The sequence below is a fragment of the Schistocerca nitens genome, chromosome 5 (genome assembly GCF_023898315.1).
Source record: "Schistocerca nitens isolate TAMUIC-IGC-003100 chromosome 5, iqSchNite1.1, whole genome shotgun sequence".
NCBI lineage: Eukaryota > Metazoa > Arthropoda > Insecta > Orthoptera > Acrididae > Schistocerca > Schistocerca nitens.
In genome coordinates, this window is record NC_064618.1 from 790,156,251 (window position 1) to 790,180,141 (window position 23,891).

The window sequence follows — 23,891 nt, forward strand, 5'->3', positions numbered from 1 at the left end:
AATAAATCTGTACCAAACTTTGGGTTGGCAGGCCTGGGTAACCAAGAAGGCTTCCTCTAAGCGAACCATGAATAGGTTGGCGTACGAGGGGGCCATCCTGGTACCCCTTGGCTGTTCCCTTTAATTGTTGGTATGTCTGGCCTTCAAAAGTGAAGAAGTTGTGGGTCAGGATGAAGCTGGCTAAGGTAATGAGGAAAGAGGTTTTAGGTAGGGTGGCAGGTGATCGGCGTGAAAGGAAGTGCTCCATCGCAGCGAGGCCCTGGACGTGGGGAATATTTGTGTATAAGGAAGTGGCATCAATGGTTACAAGGATGGTTTCCGGGGGTAACGGATTGGGTAAGGATTCCAGGCATTCGAGAAAGTGGTTGGTGTCTTTGATGAAGGATGGGAGACTACATGTAATGGGTTGAAGGTGTTGATCTACGTAGGCAGAGATACGTTCTGTGGGGTCTTGGTAACCAGCTACAATGGGGCGGCCGGGATGATTGGGTTTGTGAATTTTAGGTAGAAGGTAGAAGGCAGGGGTGCGGGGTGTCGGTGGGGTCAGGAGGTTGATGGAGTCAGGTGAAAGGTTTTGCAGGGGGCCTAAGGTTCTGAGGATTCCTTGAAGCTCCGCCTGGACATCAGGAATGGGATTACCTTGGCAAACTTTGTATGTGGTGTTGTCTGAAAGCTGACGCAGTCCCTCAGCCACATATTCCCGACGATCAAGTACCACGGTCGTGGAACCCTTTGTCCACCGGAAGAATGACGATGGATCGGTCAGCCTTCAGATCACGGCTAGCCTGGGCTCCAGCAGTGGTGATGTTGGGAGTAGGATTAAGGTTTTTTAAGAAGAACTGAGAGGCAAGGCTGGAAGTCAGAAATGCCTGGAAGGTTTGGAGAGGGTGATTTTGAGGAAGAGGAGGTGGGTCCTGCTGTGACGGAGGACGGAACTGTTCCAGGCAGGGTTCAATTTCGATAGTGTCTTGGGGAGTTGGATCATTAGGAGTAGGATTAGGATCATTTTTCTTCGTGGCATAGTGATATTTCCAGCAGAGAGTACGAGTGTAGGACAGTAAATCTTTGACGAGGGCTGTTTGGTTGAATCTGGGAGTGGTGCTGAAGGTGAGGCCTTCGGATAGGACAGAGGTTTCGGATTGGGAGAGAGGTTTGGAGGAAAGGTTAACTATTGAATTAGGGTGTTGTGGTTCCAGATTGTGTTGATTGGAATGTTGAGGTTTTGGAGGGAGTGGAGCTGGAAGTGGGAGATTGAGTAGATGGGAGAGAATGGGTTTGTGTGCTATGAGAGGAGGTTGATGTTTGCTGGAAAGGAAACAGCCCTCGTCAAAGATTTACTGTCCTACATTCGTACTCTCTGCTGGAAATATCACTTTGCCACGAAGAAAAATGATCCTAATCCTACTCCTAATTATCCAACTCCCCAAGACACTATCGAAATTGAACCCTGCCTGGAACAGTTCCGTCCTCCGTCACAGCAGGACCCACCTCCTCTTCCTCAAAATCACCCTCTCCAAACCTTCCAGGCATTTCTGACTTCCAGCCTTGCCTCGCAGTCCTTCTTAAAAAACCTTAATCCTACTCCCAACATCACCACTGCTGGAGCCCAGGCTAGCTGTGATCTGAAGGCTGACCAATCCATCGTCATTCTTCCGGCGGACAAGGGTTCCACGACTGTGGTACTTGATCGTCGGGAGTATGTGGCTGAGGGACTGCGTCAGCTTTCAGACAACACCACATACAAAGTTTGCCAAGGTAATCCCATTCCTGATGTCCAGGCGGAGCTTCAAGGAATCCTCAGAACCTTAGGCCTCCTGCAAAACCTTTCCCCGGACTCCATCAACCTCCTGACCCCACCGACACCCCGCACCCCTGCCTTCTACCTTCTACCTAAAATTCACAAACCCAATCATCCCGGCCGCCCCATTGTAGCTGGTTACCAAGACCCCACAGAACGTATCTCTGCCTACGTAGATCAACACCTTCAACCCATTACATGCAGTCTCCCATCTTTCATCAAAGACACCAACCACTTTCTCGAATGCCTGGAATCCTTACCCAATCCGTTACCCCCGGAAACCATCCTTGTAACCATTGATGCCACTTCCTTATACACAAATATTCCGCACGTCCAGGGCCTCACTGCGATGGAGCACTTCCTTTCACGCCGATCACCTGCCACCCTACCTAAAACCTCTTTCCTCATTACCTTAGCCAGCTTCATCCTGATCCACAACTTCTTCACTTTTGAAGGCCAGACATTCCAACAATTAAAGGGAACAGCCATGGGTACCAGGATTGCTCCCTCGTACGCCAACCTATTCATGGGTCGCTTAGAGGAAGCCTTCTTGGTTACCCAGGCCTGCCAACCCAAAGTTTGGTACAGATTTATTGATGACATCTTCATGATCTGGACTCACAGTGAAGACGAACTCCAGAATTTCCTCTCCAACCTCAACTCCTTCGGTTCCATCAGATTCACCTGGTCCTACTCCAAATCCCACGCCACTTTCCTTGACATTGACCTCCATCTGTCCAATGGCCAGCTTCACACGTCCGTCCACATCAAACCCACCAACAAACAACATTACCTCCATTATGACAGCTGCCACCCATTCCACATCAAACGGTCCCTTCCCTACAGCCTAGGTCTTCGTGGCAAACGAATCTGCTCCAGTCCGGAATCTCTGAACCATTACACCAACAACCTGACAACAGCTTTCACATCCCGCAACTACCCTCCCGACCTGGTACAGAAGCAAATAACCAGAGCCACTTCCTCATCCCCTCAAACCCAGAACCTCCCACAGAAGAACCCCAAAAGTGCCCCACTTGTGACAGGATACTTTCCGGGACTGGACCAGACTCTGAATGTGGCTCTCCAGCAGGGATACGACTTCCTCAAATCCTGCCCAGAAATGAGATCCATCCTTCATGAAATCCTCCCCACTCCACCAAGAGTGTCTTTCCGCCCTCCACCTAACCTTTGTAACTTGTTAGTTCATCCCTATGAAATCCCCAAACCACCTTCCCTACCCTCTGGCTCCTACCCTTGTAACCGCCCCCGGTGCAAAACCTGTCCCATGCACCCTCCCACCACCACCTACTCCAGTCCTGTAACCCGGAAGGTGTACACGATCAAAGGCAGAGCCACGTGTGAAAGCACCCACGTGATTTACCAACTTACCTGCCTACACTGTGACGCATTCTATGTGGGAATGACCAGCAACAAACTGTCCATTCGCATGAATGGACACAGGCAGACAGTGTTTGTTGGTAATGAGGATCACCCTGTGGCTAAACATGCCTTGGTGCACGGCCAGCACATCTTGGCACAGTGTTACACCGTCCGTGTTATCTGGATACTTCCCACTAACACCAACCTATCCGAACTTCGGAGATGGGAACTTGCTCTTCAATATATCCTCTCTTCCCGTTACCCACCAGGCCTCAATCTCCGCTAATTTCAAGTTGCCGCCACTCATACCTCACCTGTCATTCAACAACATCTTTGCCTCTGCACTTCCGCCTCGACTGACATCTCTGCCCAAACTCTTTGTCTTTAAATATGTCTGCTTGTGTCTGTATATGTGTGGATGGATATGTGTGTGTGTGCGAGTGTATACCCGTCTTTTTTTCCCCCTAAGGTAAGTCTTTCCGCTCCCGGGATTGGAATGACTCCTTACCCTCTCCCTTAAAACCCACATCCTTTTGTCTTTCCCTCTCCTTACCTCTTTCCTGACGAGGCAACCGTTGGTTGCGAAAGCTAGAATTTTGTGTGTATGTTTGTGTTTGTTTGTGTGTCTATCGACCTGCCAGCACTTTCGTTTGGTAAGTCACATCATCTTTGTTTTTATATATAAAATCTATTATCTATTTGAGGAAGTTTTTATCTATTTGAGCAATAATTGAATTTTTCCTTCCTTTTGAGAAAATCTACAATTTGTCGATGTGAAGTCTTGCAAAATTGATTCAGATGCTTCACTTCCTTGTGTGAGAACCATGTGACAATCTCCTAATGAATATTAAATTGCAAAGTCACAAAAAATTGGTATAGTAAACTAACTTCACTATAAGTGTTCAGTTTTGTTTTGTTTTGCATCTTTTGTTAATGAACTGTATTCCCTCAGCTAGTTTTCTTCATAAGTTGAACAGTTGCTGGCAAGTTGACTTCCTATCTAAATATTCACTTAACTATTTCACTTGATCCAGCAACAAAATTGATTGAAATTGAAAAAATGAATTCACAGTATATTTTGTTCTAATAGATCAGAACCCACCGTATTTTAATGTGATAGACTGTGTTGGGCAGAAACATCTGTAATAAAAAAAGTGACAGAGAAACAAGTTGCTTGCACTATAGATGAAATTTAGGAGACAAATTTGTGACATCTCCAAGCTGGACGAAGTACCAAATACCAACAAAAAAGAGACGCCATGGGTGTCGGTAAATCAGTGATGGACAACATAGTGGTGAAACTGATGTGTAAAGGTTGTCTGAGTAGAATGGCTTGCACCTGTCATATTAGGTTTAGATGCCCCAAGGTGGATGGAGAAACTATGACAGTGCAAACAAATTAGTGACATACAAATATACACCTCATTGCACTGCGATACTTAACGTAAGTTCTACAGCAACTCATTGGATGTCCTTCAGGCAGATACAACTAAGTAGTGACCTGTCAAGAGCATGAAGCCCATTACTGTCAGTGGCTGCCACTTATCACAATGCAGAAGTCCATCTCACTGGCAGCGGCGCGGAGATTGCGGATTGCGCCGCACTTACGGTTGGCGGTGAACTTCAAAGTGCCACCCAGGGTGCCAGTCAGAAACTGTCTCAGTGTGCCAGCTTCAGTTGTGTCCATTGGCAAGGACGCAACAGAAACATTTAAAATGGTATGGACATCTGGAAAGGATGGATGGTAGCCGATGGCCAGAGAGAGTATAGCACTGAACCTCGGCAGAAAGAAGAAAGCTTGGGCAACCAAGTGGAGCTGGAGTTGAGAGGTCAGGGACACATGGGGTGCCAGAGGACTGCAAGAAGAAGATTGTCAGGATTGGAAGAAGTGGAAAACAGAAAGTGGGAAACAGTACTAGATGTAGAATACTCAAAAGATGTTGATGATGATGTTGATGATTATGGACTCTGAATTGATACATCATAATCGGCCACTGTGTACTGTCCACTGCTGATCCTCACACCCCTGGTGGCAGTTGCTGCGTGTTGTCTGTGTTGCTGACTCACCCCTGGTTACCATTGCTGTTTGCTGGCTCATTGCTCATAATTTAGCTGATGTGTGTTGCCTGACTGTGCCATGTGAAAATTGTTTATTGTGGGTTGCAGGCTGTGCCAGTCTTAGTTAAACTACTGTGTACTGTACCGTTTCTTCTTTGAACTAATCTTCCCCCACATTCAGCTCATGTCCGAAGAACTTTTAATGCATATAAATCTTTTGTATTTCCTTGTCACGTGTAATGTACGATTAAAATCTTCTTGAGAAAAATGTAAAATTGTGGTCTTATATTTTAAATATTATTTATAATTCTTGTTTGTTGCCACAAGTCATTTGATAATGTATAGTGGCATATTAGTATTCTTGTGTATTTCCATGACAATAGCTTGTTAGTTTATGTTACCAAGAAAAATATACTTTTATATTGCAGATAATAAGTAATATTTAAAAATTATTTTTGGTTCAAATATGCAGGACATAACAACTTCTTGATGTATGGATTAAATATTTATAAAGCACTAGCTGGGGTAACCGGCTTTGCTCAGGGTGTTCCTATGAGATTATATGAGAGTTGAAATTTTATAAAAAGTAAAAAAAAAAAAAAATTATTGAAAACATATTCTAACTATTTACAACACTTGTTCATAAATAACATTGTTCATTTTGTTATCTGGGGTATATATGTACAAATTTGTCCAATTTCCTACTTGAGAGCAAGGTACATATAGTTGACCGTGTGAGGAGCGGCTGTCTTAGAGCATGATGCCACAACATTTTAAAGTTTGTCCTTGCACTATGTTAACGGTAAAACTGTAGGCTAATACGTTTGGAAATTGCAGTCTTCTAAACTGGAATGGCAATTCAGTAGAGATCAGTGGTATTCTGAGGATATATAGAGTGTGTCCTTTATACTTTCCAGTCATAAGTTCGGCCTCGATGATGTTATTCGATAGCTGTTTGGCGATCATCTGTGTTCCATCACATAGTTTTGGTGAGTTGAGATTTTTGAATAGTATTATTGGAGATCCAATTTTAAGTTGAAGGCAGTTTAATGGCATTCCTGGTACTTGCAAAAAGTTTAGAAATTCTTCACCATTTACCATAATGTCAATCGACTTCTATATTCTCTCTTCACCGGTGATATCATTGGCATTATTATTTTTAGTTGCCAAAGTTTCTTTTCAAATAGCCAGTCCAGATTGGTATGATTGTGAACAATGTTTGATATATTTGGTTGATGAATTCATTTTCAGCAGTGGCTATGTTGCAGAAATCACTGTGGAATTTAATGAGGTTGGTCATTCTGGTCAGTAGGATATGTAACTTCACATATTTGTAAAAGTTGTTGAGCAAAATGTACTGTTATTCCATCTTTCGATAGTTCAACTCTCATATATTTTATTAGTCGCAGCATTTGTATGTGTGAGGAGAGATGTGATTTTTGTAGGGCAGAATGAGCAGTTTGCCCTCATTCCATAAGTGTGGCTACAATGCCGGATGATGCTGGTGCAAGTGCGATGTGTAGTTTAGCATGTATTTCTGCAAGCAATAGATATATGAGAAACATTTTCCCAGTACCAGCTGTTGCATCCAAGTAAGTAATCCCACCATTGTTGTTGTCGATCTGGTCCATGATAATGTTGAGAATTTCCTTTTGATTGTCATTGAGGAGTGGTTTTTATTGTGAGCAACAGTGTATTGAAGTATTTCATTGATGTAGCTTTTCTCCTTTGTAATTTACCAGTTTATCACACTGGTAGCATCTTTTCATGGTACTTGAATCCCAAGTTGTACAAAGGTATGGTTGTTGATTGCTAAGCATTTATCTTCTAGACGAATGAGTGTTTCATTGAAGATTTCGTTGTTGAATTCGATGGTCAGTTGAGGATCAGCTTGTCGGATTTACAGCATGTCATCACTCATCCTCTCTTTGAAGGAGTTGCATAGCTGTTTCAGATTCAATGGGTTATTTGTTGTTAGAATTATGGTGAATAAGTCTCTCATTTGTTCCCAGCTGAGGCTGTGAGTGAGGCTTCTTGTAGTGTTAATTCCCAGTGGTTGTCATTTTCCAGTAGTCCTAAGTGTTGGCATGCTTCTCTGTTTGTCTGACATAGGTAACAGTGAACAGTCTTGAGATCTGTGAAACTTGTTGGTCCTCATATTTCATGTAGCAACATCCAGGGAGAGAAACATTTGGCATTGTTTGGATGTGCAGAGTATACTCAGCCTTGTGCACCAATTTCCATGATTCCTTTGTGATCTTTTATTAGAATTCCTTGTTTTTGTCATTGAAAGATTTTTCTTGTTATGTTCCACGTATAATACGTCGAGACATCGACATACACTAATATTTTCACAAGTGGATCCTTTTGGCACAGTTTGTAGAAAGCTGTTGATGTTGTGTTGTGAGGTGGTTCACTTTCAATTTTTCTGGTGGTGTCTTTTGTGAAGTAAACTCCCTGTCCATTCTCCAGATGTACTGCTAGAGATGTTGCACAGTTGGTTCGCATTTGAGTTCAGGAAAACCAAATTTTCGCTCTGCTGCTTCATTACCATTGAGGTTTCTTCCCATTTGGTACATGAGGATATCGTCATTTGTGTTTTGTTGTTTGCTGTCTGTGGCTATTTGAAATATTGCCGTGTCACTGCCTTTGTTCACATGGTTACAGACATATTTGATGGATTTCACTGAATTACAGTATTCTGCATTCATGTGTGCTTGGAACATTTTGGAAAGTAGTGTGTTATATGGTATTGCCCACTGATTATCTATTTCCAATTTGGCACTGTCTTGTATTCGTATTTTTGATCCGAAGCCACCGTTTTTGGGTGTTTGCCTCCTATAATTGGGATAGCCATCAACTACAATTTGTGTATCATCTGAGTATGGTGTTGGGTATTTTTTGTACAGTTTCCGTCACTCATTCATAGTGAATTGGGGTTTAATGGCCCGCATTGTCAATGAATCATGTTTTTTCACTACTATATCTTACAGTTTCGGTCTTATTGTGGATTGGGAAATTCAGCTTGGATGATTTTGTCGATATTCATGGGATGAATTATGTCGTGTAGCTGTAGGAAATTGTGTGAGCGAGGCAGTTCTCATTTTTGCCATTTGATTGTGTACGTCCAGCATCGAATAGTTTCAAAGAGCAGTATTTTGTGAAGACTTCTATAAATGTCATTTATTTTTGTCGGAAAACATGGGCTCTTATATTGTGTCGATGCATGGAGGCTTTCTGTAACTTTGTTGTTCTTCAATTTCTGGCCATGATGAGTTGCATGTGAACGTTATGAAGAGGCCAGGTCATCCATATGTGCTTACGTAGGTTATGGTATCGTGAGTGTATTCGTACATGTGTCTCGGACTTTCTATGTGTGTTGACGGTAAGGGTACCAGTGTTTCAATGTCGTCAGTGGTTCTGTCATTTATGATTGTGTCCCTAAGGTGGATGTATTCTTCCATGTGTAGTTTTTTCTGATTCAGTCTTATGTAAGACACCCGTTCCACTTCTGTTTTTGCATACATATCTACCAGGAATTGTTGGAATAAACGTTGAGTGTTAAGTATGTGATTGTATGTTTCATTGTCTCTATAATCATTAAGTGGTAAGCATAGAACTACTTGGAAGTGACTTTTTTGTTTGTTCATGTGTCAGTTTTGGGTTGGATTTGTTTCGCATTAAAATGATATCTGACCTCTCTGTGCACAAATATTAATGGATATTGGTGGGCATCATATGAACAGTGTGTCTCTTTAATGTGTTGTAGCCCTTCTCTTCTTTGTTGTACAATTATGTAACAGCGTGTGTTTTCATTGTCCACAACTGTGATGGCGACTTCATCTATCTGAGGAGCATCAAATTGATGTTCGTGTTCTCCAAGTGGTCTTTTGTCGGCTTGAATTATAACTTTATAGCATACTGGAGCCTCCTTATTATTCTTCATAAACAGTATGAAATTTCCCAGTGGAGATCTATTCACACTTATAATTAAAAGTTAACTATTTTTCGGTATTAATTCACACACACACACACACACACACACACACACACACACACACTTCTATAACCATGTGGTTATACAGTTCTCACATTGGCACAAGATGTCTATCTTTTTAGAGATGTCTAAGTTTTCTGATCCCTCCCCCCCCCCCCCCCCCCCCCCATGAACCATGGACCTTGCCGTTGGTGGGGAGGCTTGCGTGCCTCAGCGATACAGATAGCCGAACCGTAGGTGCAACCACAACGGAGGGGTATCTGTTGAGAGGCCTGACAGACATGTGGTTCCTGAAGAGGGGCAGCGGCCTTTTCAGTAGTTGCAGGGGCAACAGTCTGGGTGATTGACTGATCTGGCCTTGTAACACTAACCAAAACGGCCTTGCTGTGCTGGTACTGCGAACGGCTGAAAGCAAGGGGAAACTACAGCCGTAATTTTTCCCGAGGGCATGCAGCTTTACTGTATGGTGAAATGATGATGGCATCCTCTTGGGTAAAATATTCCAGAGGTAAAATAGTCCCCCATTCGAATCTCCGGGCGGGGACTACTCAAGAGGATGTCGTTCTCAGCAGAAAGAAAACTGGCATTCTACGGATCGGAGCGTGGAATGTCAGATCCCTTAATCGGGCAGGTAGGTTAGAAAATTTGAAAAGGGAATTGGATAGGTTAAAGTTAGATATAGTAGGAATTAGTGAAGTTCGGTCGCAGGAGGAACAAGACTTTTGGTCAGGTGACTACAGGGTTATAAACACAAAATCAAATAGGGGTAATGCAGGAGTAGGTTTAATAGTGAATAGGAAAATAGGAATGCGGGTAAGTTACTGCAAACAGCATAGTGAACGCATTATTGTGGCCAAGATAGATACGAAGCCCACGCCTACTACAGTAGCACAAGTTTATATGCCAACTAGCTCTGCAGATGATGAAGAAATTGAAGAAATGTATGATGAAATAAAAGAAATTATTCAGATAGTGAAGGGAGACGAAAATTCAATAGTCATGGGTGACTGAAATTCGGTAGTAGGAAAAGGGAGAGAAGGAAACGTAGTAGGTGAATATGGATTGGGGGTAAGAAACGAAAGAAGAAGCCGCCTGGTAGAATTTTGCACAGAGCACAACTTAATCATAGCTAACACTTGGTTCAAGAATCATAAAAGAAGATTGTATACATGGAAGAAGCCTGGAGATACTGACAGGTTTCAGATAGATTATATAATGGTAAGACAGAGATTTAGGAACCAGGTTTTAAATTGTAAGACATTTCCAGGGGCAGATGTGGACTCTGACCACAATCTATTGGTTATGAACTGTAGATTAAAACTGAAGAAACTGCAAAAAGGTGGGAATTTAAGGAGATGGGACCTGGATAAACTGACTAAACCAGGGGTTGTACAGAGTTTCAGGGAGAGAATAAGGGAACAATTGACAAGAATGGGGGAAAGAAATACAGTAGAAGAGGAATGGGTAGCTTTGAGGGATGAAGTAGTGAAGGCAGCAGACGATCAAGTAGGTAAAAAGACGAGGGCTAATAGAAATCCTTGGGTAACAGAAGAAATATTGAATTTAAATGATGAAAGGAGAAAATATAAAAATGCAGTAAATGAAGGAGGCAAAAAGGAATACAAACGTCTCAAAAATGAGATTGACAGGAAGTGCAAAATGGCTAAGCAGGGATGGCTAGAGGACAAATGTAAGGATGTAGAGGCTTATCTCACTAGGGGTAAGATAGATACTGCCTACAGGAAAATTAAAGAGACCTTTGGAGAAAAGAGAACCACTTCTATGAAGCTCAGATGGAAACCCTGTTGTAAGCAAAGAAGGGAAAGCAGAAAGGTGGAAGGATTATATAGAAGGTCTATACAAGGGCGATGTACTTGAGGACAATATTATGGAAATGGAAGAGGATGTAGGTGAAGATGAAATGGGAGATAAGATACTGCGTGAAGAGTTTCACAGAGCGCTGAAAGACCTGAGTCGAAACAAAGCCCCAGGAGTTAGACAACATTCCATTAGAACTACTGAGAGCCTTGGGAGAGCCAGTCCTGACAAAACTCTACCATCTGGTGAGCAAGATGTATGAGACAGGCGAAATACCCTCAGACTTCAAGCAGAATATAATAATTCCAATCCCAAAGAAAGCAGGTGTTGACAGATGTGAAAATTACCGAACTATCAGTTTAATAAGTCACAGCTGCAAAATACTAACGCGAATTCTTTACAGACAAATGGAAAAACTAGTAGAAGCCTACCTCAGGGAAGATCAGTTTGGATTCCGCAGAAATATGGGAACACGCGAGGCAATACTGACCCTACGACTTATCTTAGAAGCTAGACTAAGGGAAGGCAAACCTACATTTCTAGCATTTGTAGACTTAGAGAAAGCTTTTGACAATGTTGACTGGAATACTCTCTTTCAAATTCTGAAGATGGCAGGGGTAAAATACAAGGAGCGAAAAGCTATTTACAATTTGTACAGAAACCAGATGGCAGTTATAAGAGTCAAGGGACATCAAAGGGAAGCAGTGGTTGGGAAGGGAGTGAGACAGGGTTGTAGCCTCTCCCTGATGTTATTCAATCTGTATATTGAGCAAGCAGTGAAGGAAACAAAAGAAAAATTTGGAGTAGGTATTAAAATCCATGGAGAAGAACTGAAAACTTTGAGCTTCGCCGATGACATTGTAATTCTGTCACAGACAGCAAAGAACTTGGAAGAGAAGTTGAACGGAATGGATAGTGTTTTGAAGGGAGGATATAAGATGAACATCAACAAAAGCAAAACGAGCATAATGGAATGTAGTCGAATTAAGTCGGGTCATGTTGAGGGTATTAGATTAGGAAATGAGACACTTAAAGTAGTAAAGGAGTTTTTCTATTTAGGGAACAAAATAACTGATCATGGTCGAAGTAGAGAGGATATAAAATGTAGACTGGCAATGGCAAGGAAAGCATTTCTGAGGAAGAGAAATTTGTTAACGTCGAGTATAGATTTAAGTGTCAGGAAGTCGTTTCTGAAAGTATTTGTATGGAGTGTAGCCATGTATGGAAGTGAAACATGGATGATAAATAGTTTGGACAAGAAGAAAATAGAAGCTTTTGAAGTGTGGTGCTACAGAGGAATGCTGAAGATTAGATGGGTAGATCACATAACTAATGAGGAAGTATTGAATAGGATTGGGGAGAAGAGAAGTTTGTGGCACAACTTGACTAGAAGAAGGGATCGGTTGGTAGGACATATTCTGAGGCATCAAGGGATTGCCAGTTTAGTGTTGGAGGGCAGCGTGGAGGGTAAAAATCATAGAGGGAGACCAAGAGATGGGTACACTAAACAGATTCAGGAAGATGTAGGTTGCAGTAGGTACTGGGAGGTGAAGCAGCTTGCGCAGGATAGAGTAGCATGGAGAGCTGCATCAAACCAGTCTCAGGACTGAAGACCACAACAACAACAACAAGTTTTCTGAATGTATAGGAAGCTCTTCTACCTCTTCTGTGTATTCTTAAGTATTAAGTGTGGCTTGTGATCGAACTATTCATCATTTCTTTAGGCCTATGTGTACTTACAAATCCAGTCCACGCGGCTCCCCGTCGGAGATTCGAGTTCTCCCTCGGGCATGGATGTGTGTGTGTTGTCCTTAGTGTAAGTTAATTCAAGTGAGTTTAAGTAGTGTGTAAGCTTAGGGACCAATGACCTCCGCAGTTTGGTCCCATAATACCTTGCCACAAATTTCCAATTTTTTTCCTACAAATCCCTTAATGTGTGAAACGTTAAAATTTTACATTTATGGAAGAGGGAATTTTTGTTGTATGGTTGCTGATTCTAACTATGAAATATTATAGCTTACACACCCGTGCACTTATTGCCACATTCATTAATAGGATTGTAATAAGTGAAGAATTCATCCCTGCCTTGGAGGAAATTGACAGACTCTACTGCCTTGCATGGCCAACTTGGTCGATGCGTCCATCTATCTTTCGTCACTATGACCTTTATTTGCCCAGTTGAGCCTATATGTATTTCTACACTTTTAGCAAAACAGTATCTTTCTCACGTTTTCCACTAAAAAGTATTTGTTCAACTTTTGGACAGTGTTCCTAATGTGTTTTCTTAATTTGGATACTATCAATCCTCTTCACCAAAATGCAGAGCTGATTGGACAGTTCAATCTATGATAGAACAAAGCTTTAATGATTACATGAAATAAGTCACTGCCTACCTTATGCACTTCTTCATTGCTTTGTGGTTCCAAATAGCTTCCGCAACAACAGATGTCCTCTGTGAGACTCAGTAAGAGTGATGGTCAAAGTACCCTCCGCCACACACCGTCAGGTGGCTTGCGGAATATGGATGTAGATGTAGATGTATATGTTCACTAAATCCACTGAAAATCCAACTATAACTGTGAAGATTGGTTGCCAGCTCTGATGGATCAAATGGTATTCAAATGTTAACTTTCTACAGACTGAGACACAAATGGATAAGCTGACTTAAATTTAATTGTAGCACACTGGCAGCCAATGCAAAGTTTCTAATGTTCAGTGGCCAAAAAAGTTATCATGTAAATAAACTCTTCAAAACATTCGGCCATGAAAATTTACTGTAACTGAAACGCATTCTCAGCAAATTTAAATAAGAAAGGCAGCCACTGAATTTGTTCATTGTTCTCTAGCTCTCAGGGACAGTTCAGTGTCATATTCTTAGGATGTTTATGATGAGAAGAATTTGTCGTAATTGTAAACTTCTAAAAAGCACATTTATGCAGTCAGATCAGTACTTGTAGTTAGTAGAATAGTGGAAGCAGGAACTTGTTTAAGAAAATATATTCGAAACCATTAGTTTGAATTACTCTAGTGTTCAAATTGTATTTGACGATACTGAATGAGCTCTTTGTACTTCTGATAGTGTGAAGAAACGGAAGATATTCCTTGCTTTTTGAATTTGTAGACAGTGAGTTGTTGCTGTTGAGATGAGGTGGCAGATGAATGATATTTTCACGTCTCAGTATGGGTACCTATTATTGCAAGAAGCCATTGTGTTCATCGCCGTCATTTTACCCTCTGTAGCTGCATCCAAGTTTGCCATTAATATTAGTTCAGAAACTCTTGCAATCTGCAATTATAGAGATGACTCTTCCCCATCATCTGCTACTGCCACTTCAGAATATTAGCAATGTATGCACTGATTCACGATTTTCAACATCACTGAAAATATGGAAAATTAATTTGCACCCACATCTTGTACCCATCTATCAGCAACTGTCTTTTCCTTCACTTTGTACATGGCTTGGCCATGCAAGGACGGCTTGTTTGCTGAAAGGAAAACCCAAAATGGATCCCCATTATAACTGCATCTGTTGTACACTATTGACTGACAACTATTAAGCCTGAGATAGTATCAGTCAGTTTCTTTTATAAAATGACAGTTAATAAACAATTTAAAACTACTAACAATTGTGATACCGTGTATCATTTAAATGTGTTGCATAATGTCACTTCCTAAGAGTCGTGGCTTCACACGATAAAAGCATATTATTGGGTATAAGAAATTTCTCTCAAGAAATATGATAATTTATGAAAAATACTGTGCATAGATTCGAGTTATGTTATTTTACCACCTCCACTGTCAGATTCGGTTCACTTGTGATTTGTACCAGAATTGTATCCTGCTCCACATTTCAAATTGGGGTAGATTCGCTCAACGGATTCTGTAAGCCACTTGCACTATGTATAGTTACTGTTAATGACATGTTCTCTATTTCTGATGCTTTTTGAAGCAGACCGGAACTAGCTGCTAAAGTGTAATTCTGCCCTAATTTATTTTCAGCCATCTTATGATTCATAGGTAAAGTCCCATCATGTACATTATGATGTGACGCCATTTTGTACTCTTCTTTATTATACATAACTGAAATTTTCATACAGTCAAGTATTACTTACTGAAGTGTTCTAAATGATTATTTATTTACTGTTCTACAGGATTTGACCTATCTGCTTACCTTGATTCAGGTTTTCCATGCTTTCACTAAATAACTTCAGGTGAATAATGGGAACCTTAACTTCTTTTCCTTCAGGTGAGAACCACATGGGGAGTGTGGAGTGCCACACAATCATTTATACCTTACCATATTTGGAGGTATATTAACAAAATTAGTACCAAACAATGGTATACATTACTCTTTTACCATGCACTGAATGGTGCATTACAGACAGTAAACATCATGAAGCTTCCTGGCAGATTAAAACTGTGTACTGGACCGAGATTTGAACTCAGGACCTTTGCCTTCCGTGGGCAAGTACTCTACCGACTGAGCTACCCAAGCACTACTCACGACCCATCCTCACAGCTTTGATAAACATCATGTTTACCAGCACAGTCATTTCACTTATTTGGTGCAATAAACATTCATAGGCCTAATGATTTTTTTGAGATGTGCTAAGTGCCATGAGAAAAACAGTAGCTGTTATGATGTGAGGAGTTGGACTTGAATACTTGTTGAACCATTTAAGTTTATGTGTATATTGAAAAAGTTGAAAGAAAGACAGCTCGTTTTGTATTATTGTGAAATAGGGAACAGAGTATCACGGGTAAGACACATGAGCTGCCATGGCGGTCATTAAACCAAAGGTATTTTTGATTATGGTGAGATCTTTTCACAAAATTTTGATCTTCAATGTTCCAAATCAGAAAGTGTTTTGTTGACATGCACCTACATAGGGAAAAATGATCGTCAGACAAAAATAAGAGAAATCGGAACTTGCAACGAAAAATTTAAGTGTTCATTTTCCCCGCACGCTGTTTGGGAGTGGAACAATGGAGTAGTAATCTGAAGGTAGTTCGATGAGCCCTCTGCCAGGCATATAAATATGAATTGGAAAGTAGTCATGTAGATATTGATGTAGACACAATAATTTTCATAAATTTCTCCAGGCAAATGTTAATGCACGATGGTGATTCAAATGAAAACCTTAAAAATGCTAAATATTTTTAATTGTAACAATGAACAAGCAACTTACATGTCACTTTTTGACGAGTCTTCCTGACATTAAAGGCACGTATCTCAACTGTCTTACTGGCTATATGGGGTTGGTGTTTTTAATGCTGTAGCAATACTCTTGAAGTCAAAATTCCTCATTGTTTTCTCCTGGTTGCAGGGGAAAGTTGATTTTTCAGCATCTCTGAATAAGAAACGTCAATGCAATGCTCCAAAATTACTTCATTTGCATGCCAGAAGAGAATGAGCATGACTTCTCCAGCAGATGGTTGAGTGCGATATTTTTTTGATTTCATCAATGAGCTGTGGTGCCATTCTTTGCTTGACATTTTAGTTTCTAGTTGGTGATAGTGGACCCAAGTCTCATCTCCTGTAACACTTTTTTCCGGAAATGCATCATCTTCAGTGTGAAAATAATGCACAAGTTATTCACAGGCGTTGATGCGATGTTCTTCCAATTCAGCAGTCAAGTGTCGTGGCACCCGTCTCACGGACACCTTATTGAATTGCAGTACCTTGCGAACAATATTCTGTGCTGAACCAATACTAATCTTCACATTTGTGACTGTTTTTTTTTTTTCCAGAGTTATGTCTTTGTTCTTCTCTACAAGCTTCTCCACTAATGCAATGTTCACGTCCGACACTATGCTGTGAGCCTGTCCTGGTCTTGGGGCATCCTCCACAGACATGAGACCACTTTTAAACTCCCTACCTCACTTGTTTGCTTGCTGAAATGACAAACATTAATCACTGTACCATGCTGTCATTCTGCGATGAATTTTGATTGGTTTGACACCTTCACTACACAAAAAATGCATCACAGATCGCTGCTCAATCATGGTGCCTGTTCACGGCAGGACGGCCTTCTTCTTGTGGATGCAGGTGCCTTCTCTGCATTGTAGCATTACTCTGCCACCTGTTGGTCACTTTCTGAACTTCAACGAACACTACTGCCACCTACCAACTCTATCACACAACTATCAAGCAAAGGAGAAGCTGCTTGACAGTTTAGCCCCAATATTGTGCTAAAATTACAGCATTTTATTTATTTTCGTGTTTCATTAGGGACATAATTTATGTAACAAAAGTGTTGCTGTGAATTTAGGCCCAGATTGACTGAATGTACTATAGCGGCAGTCCTACCACAAAGCACAACCGCTGTGCACTGCCCTATCATTCGCCAATAAGTTAGTGCTTATTCTGTAGCAACTTTGACATCTAACCTTCTTTTTACACAAAGTGATCATTTCTTTTTTGCTGTCAGTTGTTACAGACTCATTGTGCTGCACTATGCATCTCAGAATAAACTGACAATTTGTTTATTGTGTGCTTCATAAAAACCAATTTAAATTTGAGTGTTTCATTTGAAACTCCATTTATAGCTGTCAGTGCTCATTACATCTGAATTAACTTCCACTTCGGCTTCTTAGTAATTTGCTCTATTTGCTTTGGAAGTGGATTCCCCATGTTACAAGTCTACAACTAAGTTGTTACTCTTTTATCCGCCAATGAGAAGTTGTTGTTGCCACCAGTTACAGTTAACATAGTTCAGAAATGAGTGTAACAATGTGTGGAACATTCTTGGATATTACCAGCAGATTTAGTGGTGATAGTGGAAAAAATAAGAAATTTCTGATAATACTGTTAATGCAAAGTGGGAACCTCATTGACAGATCTTTCTTTCCATTTCATTATATTTAAGAATAATATCCAAAACTGTTTTTAAATCTGTAAACAATGTAGTGCACATGGTTAGAGATAAAGCCAGAAAAATTACTCAGAGTATTACTACTACTACTACTACTACTACTACTACTATTATTATTATTATTATTATTATTATTATACATAGAACATGTTATATTTCATGACACAACAGTTACCCGTCAACAGGATTTGTGATATACAAACAAAAAACAGCAGCACTCAAACTGATCCAGAAATCAAGTGATGTAAAGAATTCCATTATTTTACCGTCCAAAATGCAATGATAGAAGTGTTATGATGTTTTACTGCGCCCAAACTTAATATTATCATCAGACCATAGCAACTCTCTCATAAAGTGAGCAACATATGTAAAAACTCTTGTCTTTTGTTTCACAGAAACATTTATTCTGCATCTTGGAAAAACATTCATGTTATATACCAGTAAATCTTGGCCAAAAACTTTGATTCTCTTTGCAAGAATAGTAGTCACTGCAATGTATTGGCAAAATTACATTCAGTGTTAAGGATTCTGCACTAATGTTTCTGAGAAAGAAGCGGCAACCAAGTTGATCACAAGGAGCTGCATTATGCACACTATGCTTGTTTGACTTAATTCTTCATCAAGGCACTTGCAATAGTCTGCCACAAGTATTTATGCGCCTTCCTCATACAGTGTTGTTATGTGTGTTCTCAGCTAGGTGAGTAAAAGTTCTTTGAGCATGTCGCTGTTGTTGAATTTTAGGTCGCCAGGGAATGGTTTCAGTTGCTGAAAGAGGTGGAAGCAGGGTACGATCAGGGCTGTAAGGAGGGTGGTCAAACTGGCTCTAGCCAAAGTCCTGTAAGAGTTGTTGTGCTTTGTTCACAGTGTGATGTCAGGTATTGTAGAATGCCATTTTTATCTCAAAAGATTGTACACATAAATTTTTGAGGTGTCACAATTTGCTTGGCTTTAGCTTTTACTGATGATGCTGCATGCCTCCATTCTATTGGGTCCGCAGCTCGTGGTCTAGTGGCTAGCGTTGCTGTCTCTGGATCGCGGTGTCCCAGGTTCGATTCGTGGCCAGGTTGGGGGTTTTCTCCACCCGGGTACTGGGTGTTTGTGTTGTCCTCATGATTTCATCATCATTCGTGAAAGTGTTGAGATTGGACTGTGTAAAGATTGGGAATTTGTACTGGTGCTAATAACCGCACTGTTGAGCACCCCACAAACCATTCATCATCCATTCCATTGCTAGTAACTTCGATTGAAGGGATTTCATAAGTGACCCAAGTCTCATCTGCAGTTAGTGTCTTGCTTAGAGGATCTGCACTGCCATAACTATTTCATGAAGAGGTGATCTTAAAATTTGCAGGAAGTTTGTAGAAAGATCCAGTATTGTAAATTAACAGTTTTCCTTTATGAGTTTTTCAGCTATACAAACCAATTCTTCATTAATCAGGTAGGGATACCCACTACATTCATCATTATGCATTTGATCACATGCTTCATTTTAGGTGTCAGACCCATCTCCTTAACCAGTGAATCAGTCACTCATTGTATTTTCTTCATAAATCTCACAAATCTTTTGGTGAATGATGGCTGGTTTAGTGTTCTTTTTATTCACAAAACAGATTGCAGATCTGATCTCACAAGCACCGGGATTTCCAATCAGTTTTTTCATTGTAAACAAGCAGAATAAACACCAAAAAGAGAACTTAAGTGGTGTCATCTTCTTCTCCTTGACTCAAAGCAACTATTGTGCATGAGCTGAACAAAAAGAAATTCACACAGAACTATTTTCTGGGTGCACCTAATACTCATAACCTGGTAGGTGATATTAATAGTAACCCTAGATTTTTCACAGATGAAGTGCAGTTATCTATAGTGAAGTAACACGAGAAAAAAAAAATCTGCATGGGCATCCTGGTTGCTTTTGAGAAGATTTCAGAATGGTGCAATTATTGGCAAGTTGCTCCAGATGTACAGAAATGTAAAATTATGTGCTTCACAAATTGCAGTAAATTAATATCCTATGACTACAAAGATTTCCAAGAAACAATCACAGTATCAGTGAGCCAGGGTCAGAATCCATCAAATCCTTCAAGTATCTGGGTGTAACAGTTTGTACAGATCTGAAATGAAATGATCACATAGGCTTAGACTTAGGTAAAACAGGTAGCAAACTTTGGTTAATTGCCATAATGTTGAGAAAATGCAGTTAATCTGTAAAGGAAATTGTTTACAAAACGTTTTTGTGTCATATCTTTAAATATTGTTTAAGTGTTGTAGGCCTATACCATATCAGACTAACAGGGAATTTTGAACATTTTCAAAGTAAAGCATTATGAATGGCCACAGGTGTGTTTGACTCACAGGAGAGTGTCACCAAAATACTTTAAAACCTGAATTGGCAGACACTGGACAACAGTGCAAACTACCTTACAACAGCATACCACCCAAGTTTCAGCAAACAGTATTAAGTAAAGAATCTTGAAATATACATCACCTTTCTAACCACACTCCTGTAGGGACCACGAAGAGAATAGTAGACTAATATAGTGCACATAGTGGCATTTAAGCTAAACAGTCAATCTTCCCCGATTTTTGCAGAACATATAAGCAGATGTAGCTAATGCTTTACTTCGTTATTGTTGTCAGCTTCCAACTACAGTTCTTCTTTGTTTTACAGGCAGTTTCTTCAAGCCAAGTTCACGTAAAAATGATAGGACCCTGGAATTTGCACCAGTCAATCTACACTTGCAACGCATGTGGGTACAGAATGACACACTTCGGAAAAGCGGTTTCTATGACATCATCACAGTTGGCGCTTTCACTGCACATTCTCACAAATCAAAAAATGGAGGTCTCATTAAGTATGTATTGTAATTATGTCTTTATTTTTTAAAAATGTGTAATTAATTTAATGTATTGAGATTGATGTGATTTTCTCCTTTAGGTTGTTACAGCAACTTAAGGAGTCACCTTCAAAACAGAATAGTAATTTACAAGGCCCCACTAAAATTTCCATGGCACATGATGCTATTCAGGTACAGTATTTCTTCTCTTTTCGCATCATGTTCTACCACTTTATACATTGAATTTTGTGTGTTTATGCAAAAGATTCACATGTTAAAATTAACTTCACTCTTTGCCATAACATAGGCGATTAAGCAACTGAGAAGAGAGGTTGTTGATGGGATGCGAGCTTTAATGAAACTGGCAAAAGAGAAACAGACTGCTGGTATGCTTCCTATATGTGAAGATATGATCACAAAGGTATGAAACATCTGTGTGAACATGTGATGATAATCCTCTACCACTCTGGAATTATAGATTTTGCTTAACAAAATGGCATTGATATGAGATATCATTTGTAACTGAGGCAGTAAGATTTTGAATAACATTGAAGATGTGTTTGTAAATGCTTTTGTAGTTCAGAAGTTATCAGATGAAATTTGTGTACGTATGACTGCATTATATCTTCATTCCGGTGTTTGAATGTTAACAGCTATATCAAGTTCTTCATGGCATTTCACTGTTTTATATTATATGTAGACACCTTTTTTTTTTTTTTTATGGGTCCTACCAGTTTTTGACAGACTATTTTAATTACAGAGTTTGACATGATAAAGAGAAAAATGCATTACAGTAAATATGTTGATGTTGCAATTATTGTAACCTGTTTATCAGTAACACGAAGAATTTCACACACAGTTTGAAGTCAAATTTTAATTAATCATATTAAAATCAGTTTAAGTGTGATTCAGTAATAAACTGAAGACAATTGTTGCAGATGTTGACATATTGGTGAATAATATGTTTGTTGATAATATAAGTGCTGCAGCACTGTTTTCACCAATTTATAAAGTATTTAGATGTCCAGTGACTTTGCGGTTCATTATAATATGCAATTCTAATACGTAACTATTCTTTTTCAGACCCGAATTCTCCTGAGCTTGTGGGATCCAGGTCTGGTTGAAGAAGCTCTGTCATTTATAGAGGAACATAAAGTGGCCCAACCTATTGTAAATGAATCTGCAGAAGGCGAAGATGGTCTCTGTAGTTTAGAGCTTCACCAGCAGCAACAGCAGACATTATCGCCATACCGACGAATTACTCAGCAACTAAATTTTGATCTGAAATCACCAGATATAGATGATCTTGTGACACCTGATACTCCACAGTGTACAAGAAGTTTCTGGAATATCCCTACTAGTAATAGTTCTGCTAAAATGTGCCCTACAAATTCCGCTGACAAAGAAGGTGGAACATCACAGAGCAATAGGGATTCTCAATTCATTATTTTTCCTGATGCAGAAGAGGACATTGATAGGGAAGCTAATGAACTGAAGGAGAAAGAAAATGATGACAGTGGTGTAGAAAATGAAGAGAACATTCATAGTAATGAAGCTTCAGGCACAGACGAAACTAAACAAATGATTCTTCCAAACGGGTATGATTCAGATATTGGACGAAGATTCCTGGATACACAAGTGATGTGCAGTTCTCCATCTGCAAATTACTATAAACCAACTGATGAACCTGAGCCGTGGGATCTCACACAACTTAACATTGAAGCCAGTGTTATGTGCCTTGTCAGTAAAGTGAAATTTCTCTGTGGCCGTTGTGGAAGCCCAGCTGTACGTCTGAGATCTTCGCAGCGTGGTGTTGGAAGATCTAGGAGCTTCAGAAGTGGGCTTTCAACAAAAGAAGCCAAAGACAGTGAAACTGCCAAAACTGAGTCTGTCGTCACGGTCCAGCCAACAAGCAATACACCTCTGAGCAACGGGAAAGATGGTAATAGCCAAACTGAGAGCATCTGTTCTTCTTCCAAAGCAAAAAGTGAAAGTGACAAAGTAAACTCAGAAGACTCTTTAGGCTTTAATGCCAGTATGAGCAGTGATGATGTTTTAAACAAAACTGTGGACACAGTTCAGAAGGCTGTCAATGGGGCTACAAACAGAAATGGTGCCACCGTTCGAAATAAGTTCACTGAAGGTCTGGATTTTGCTTCCATTGTAGACTGGACATGTGAACTGAGGCCTAGTATGAGAAAACTAAGGCAAGCAATGGATGGACTTCTAAAGACTGCTCGTCTTACTCATAGTGTTTTCCGTGTGCAAGAAGATAGTAGGATTGCACAACGTGCATGTAACGTTCGTTACCGCAGGGATGTGTGTTTTTCACAATCTGTAAGTTAATTTTAATTCTATTATTCTACATTTATTTGTGTCATTCTGAGTTTTGTGCTCAGATTACTTTTAACACATTATTATATGTAGTATTTAGTCGAGTAATATTCTACCTTTAAATACTGTGTCTTAGAATAATAGTAAAAGTGTAGTTGTCTGGATTACCCTCTACAGAAACTGAACAAAACAATGGAAACATCATGATATAAAACTAGAAGTTTTCATGCTCATAAACTGGGGGAAAAAAAATCAAGATGTGTTGATGGAATGTATGTAAACCTCCTCCATATTACTGATGACATTGTAAAGTTAACCTCTAGTGCAGGAAGTTGTCCTGATGACATTGTAAAGTTAACCTCTAGTGCAGGAAGTTGTCAACATCTAATGCAAGGACTCGATCAAGTAAAAGTGAAAGCAGGCCTGAAAATCAATTATCTACATTATTAAACCGCTGTCCCAAAACCAGGAAACAGTTGCAGTGTAGGAGCAACAAAAATTTGATTTTCAGTATCTCGTGTGATTATTGACTGAATTTAAAAAAAAATTAATATGCTGCCATAATTTATTGATTAAGAGGTATAATCTGATGTTTACACTTCAACACAATAAGACAAGCGTTACAGTTAGAAACTGTGTGTTTGTCTTGAATTAGTGTAACTGACAACGTGCAAATGTACAGGCTTCATTCACCCAGTATTTGAGAATGAGAGCACTTAGCAGCTTCTAACAAAATTTACATATAATTTCAACACCCCCTCCCCATTGCACTTATTACAGTGTCACTGTTTATGCA

General features: G+C 40.0%; 1 protein-coding gene across 2 annotated transcripts in view; it reads left to right on the forward strand.

The window, feature by feature from the left end:
- Positions 1–23,891, forward strand: part of LOC126259671 (inositol polyphosphate-4-phosphatase type I A) — a 272,253-nt gene that overhangs the window by 204,401 nt on the left and 43,961 nt on the right. For both annotated transcript variants that reach the window (XM_049956616.1, XM_049956617.1), the window contains 4 exons: positions 20,596–20,779; positions 20,863–20,953; positions 21,069–21,182; positions 21,845–23,098. In XM_049956616.1, the coding sequence (XP_049812573.1) occupies positions 20,596–20,779; positions 20,863–20,953; positions 21,069–21,182; positions 21,845–23,098 (1,643 nt within the window). The remainder of the gene's footprint in view (positions 1–20,595; positions 20,780–20,862; positions 20,954–21,068; positions 21,183–21,844; positions 23,099–23,891) is intronic.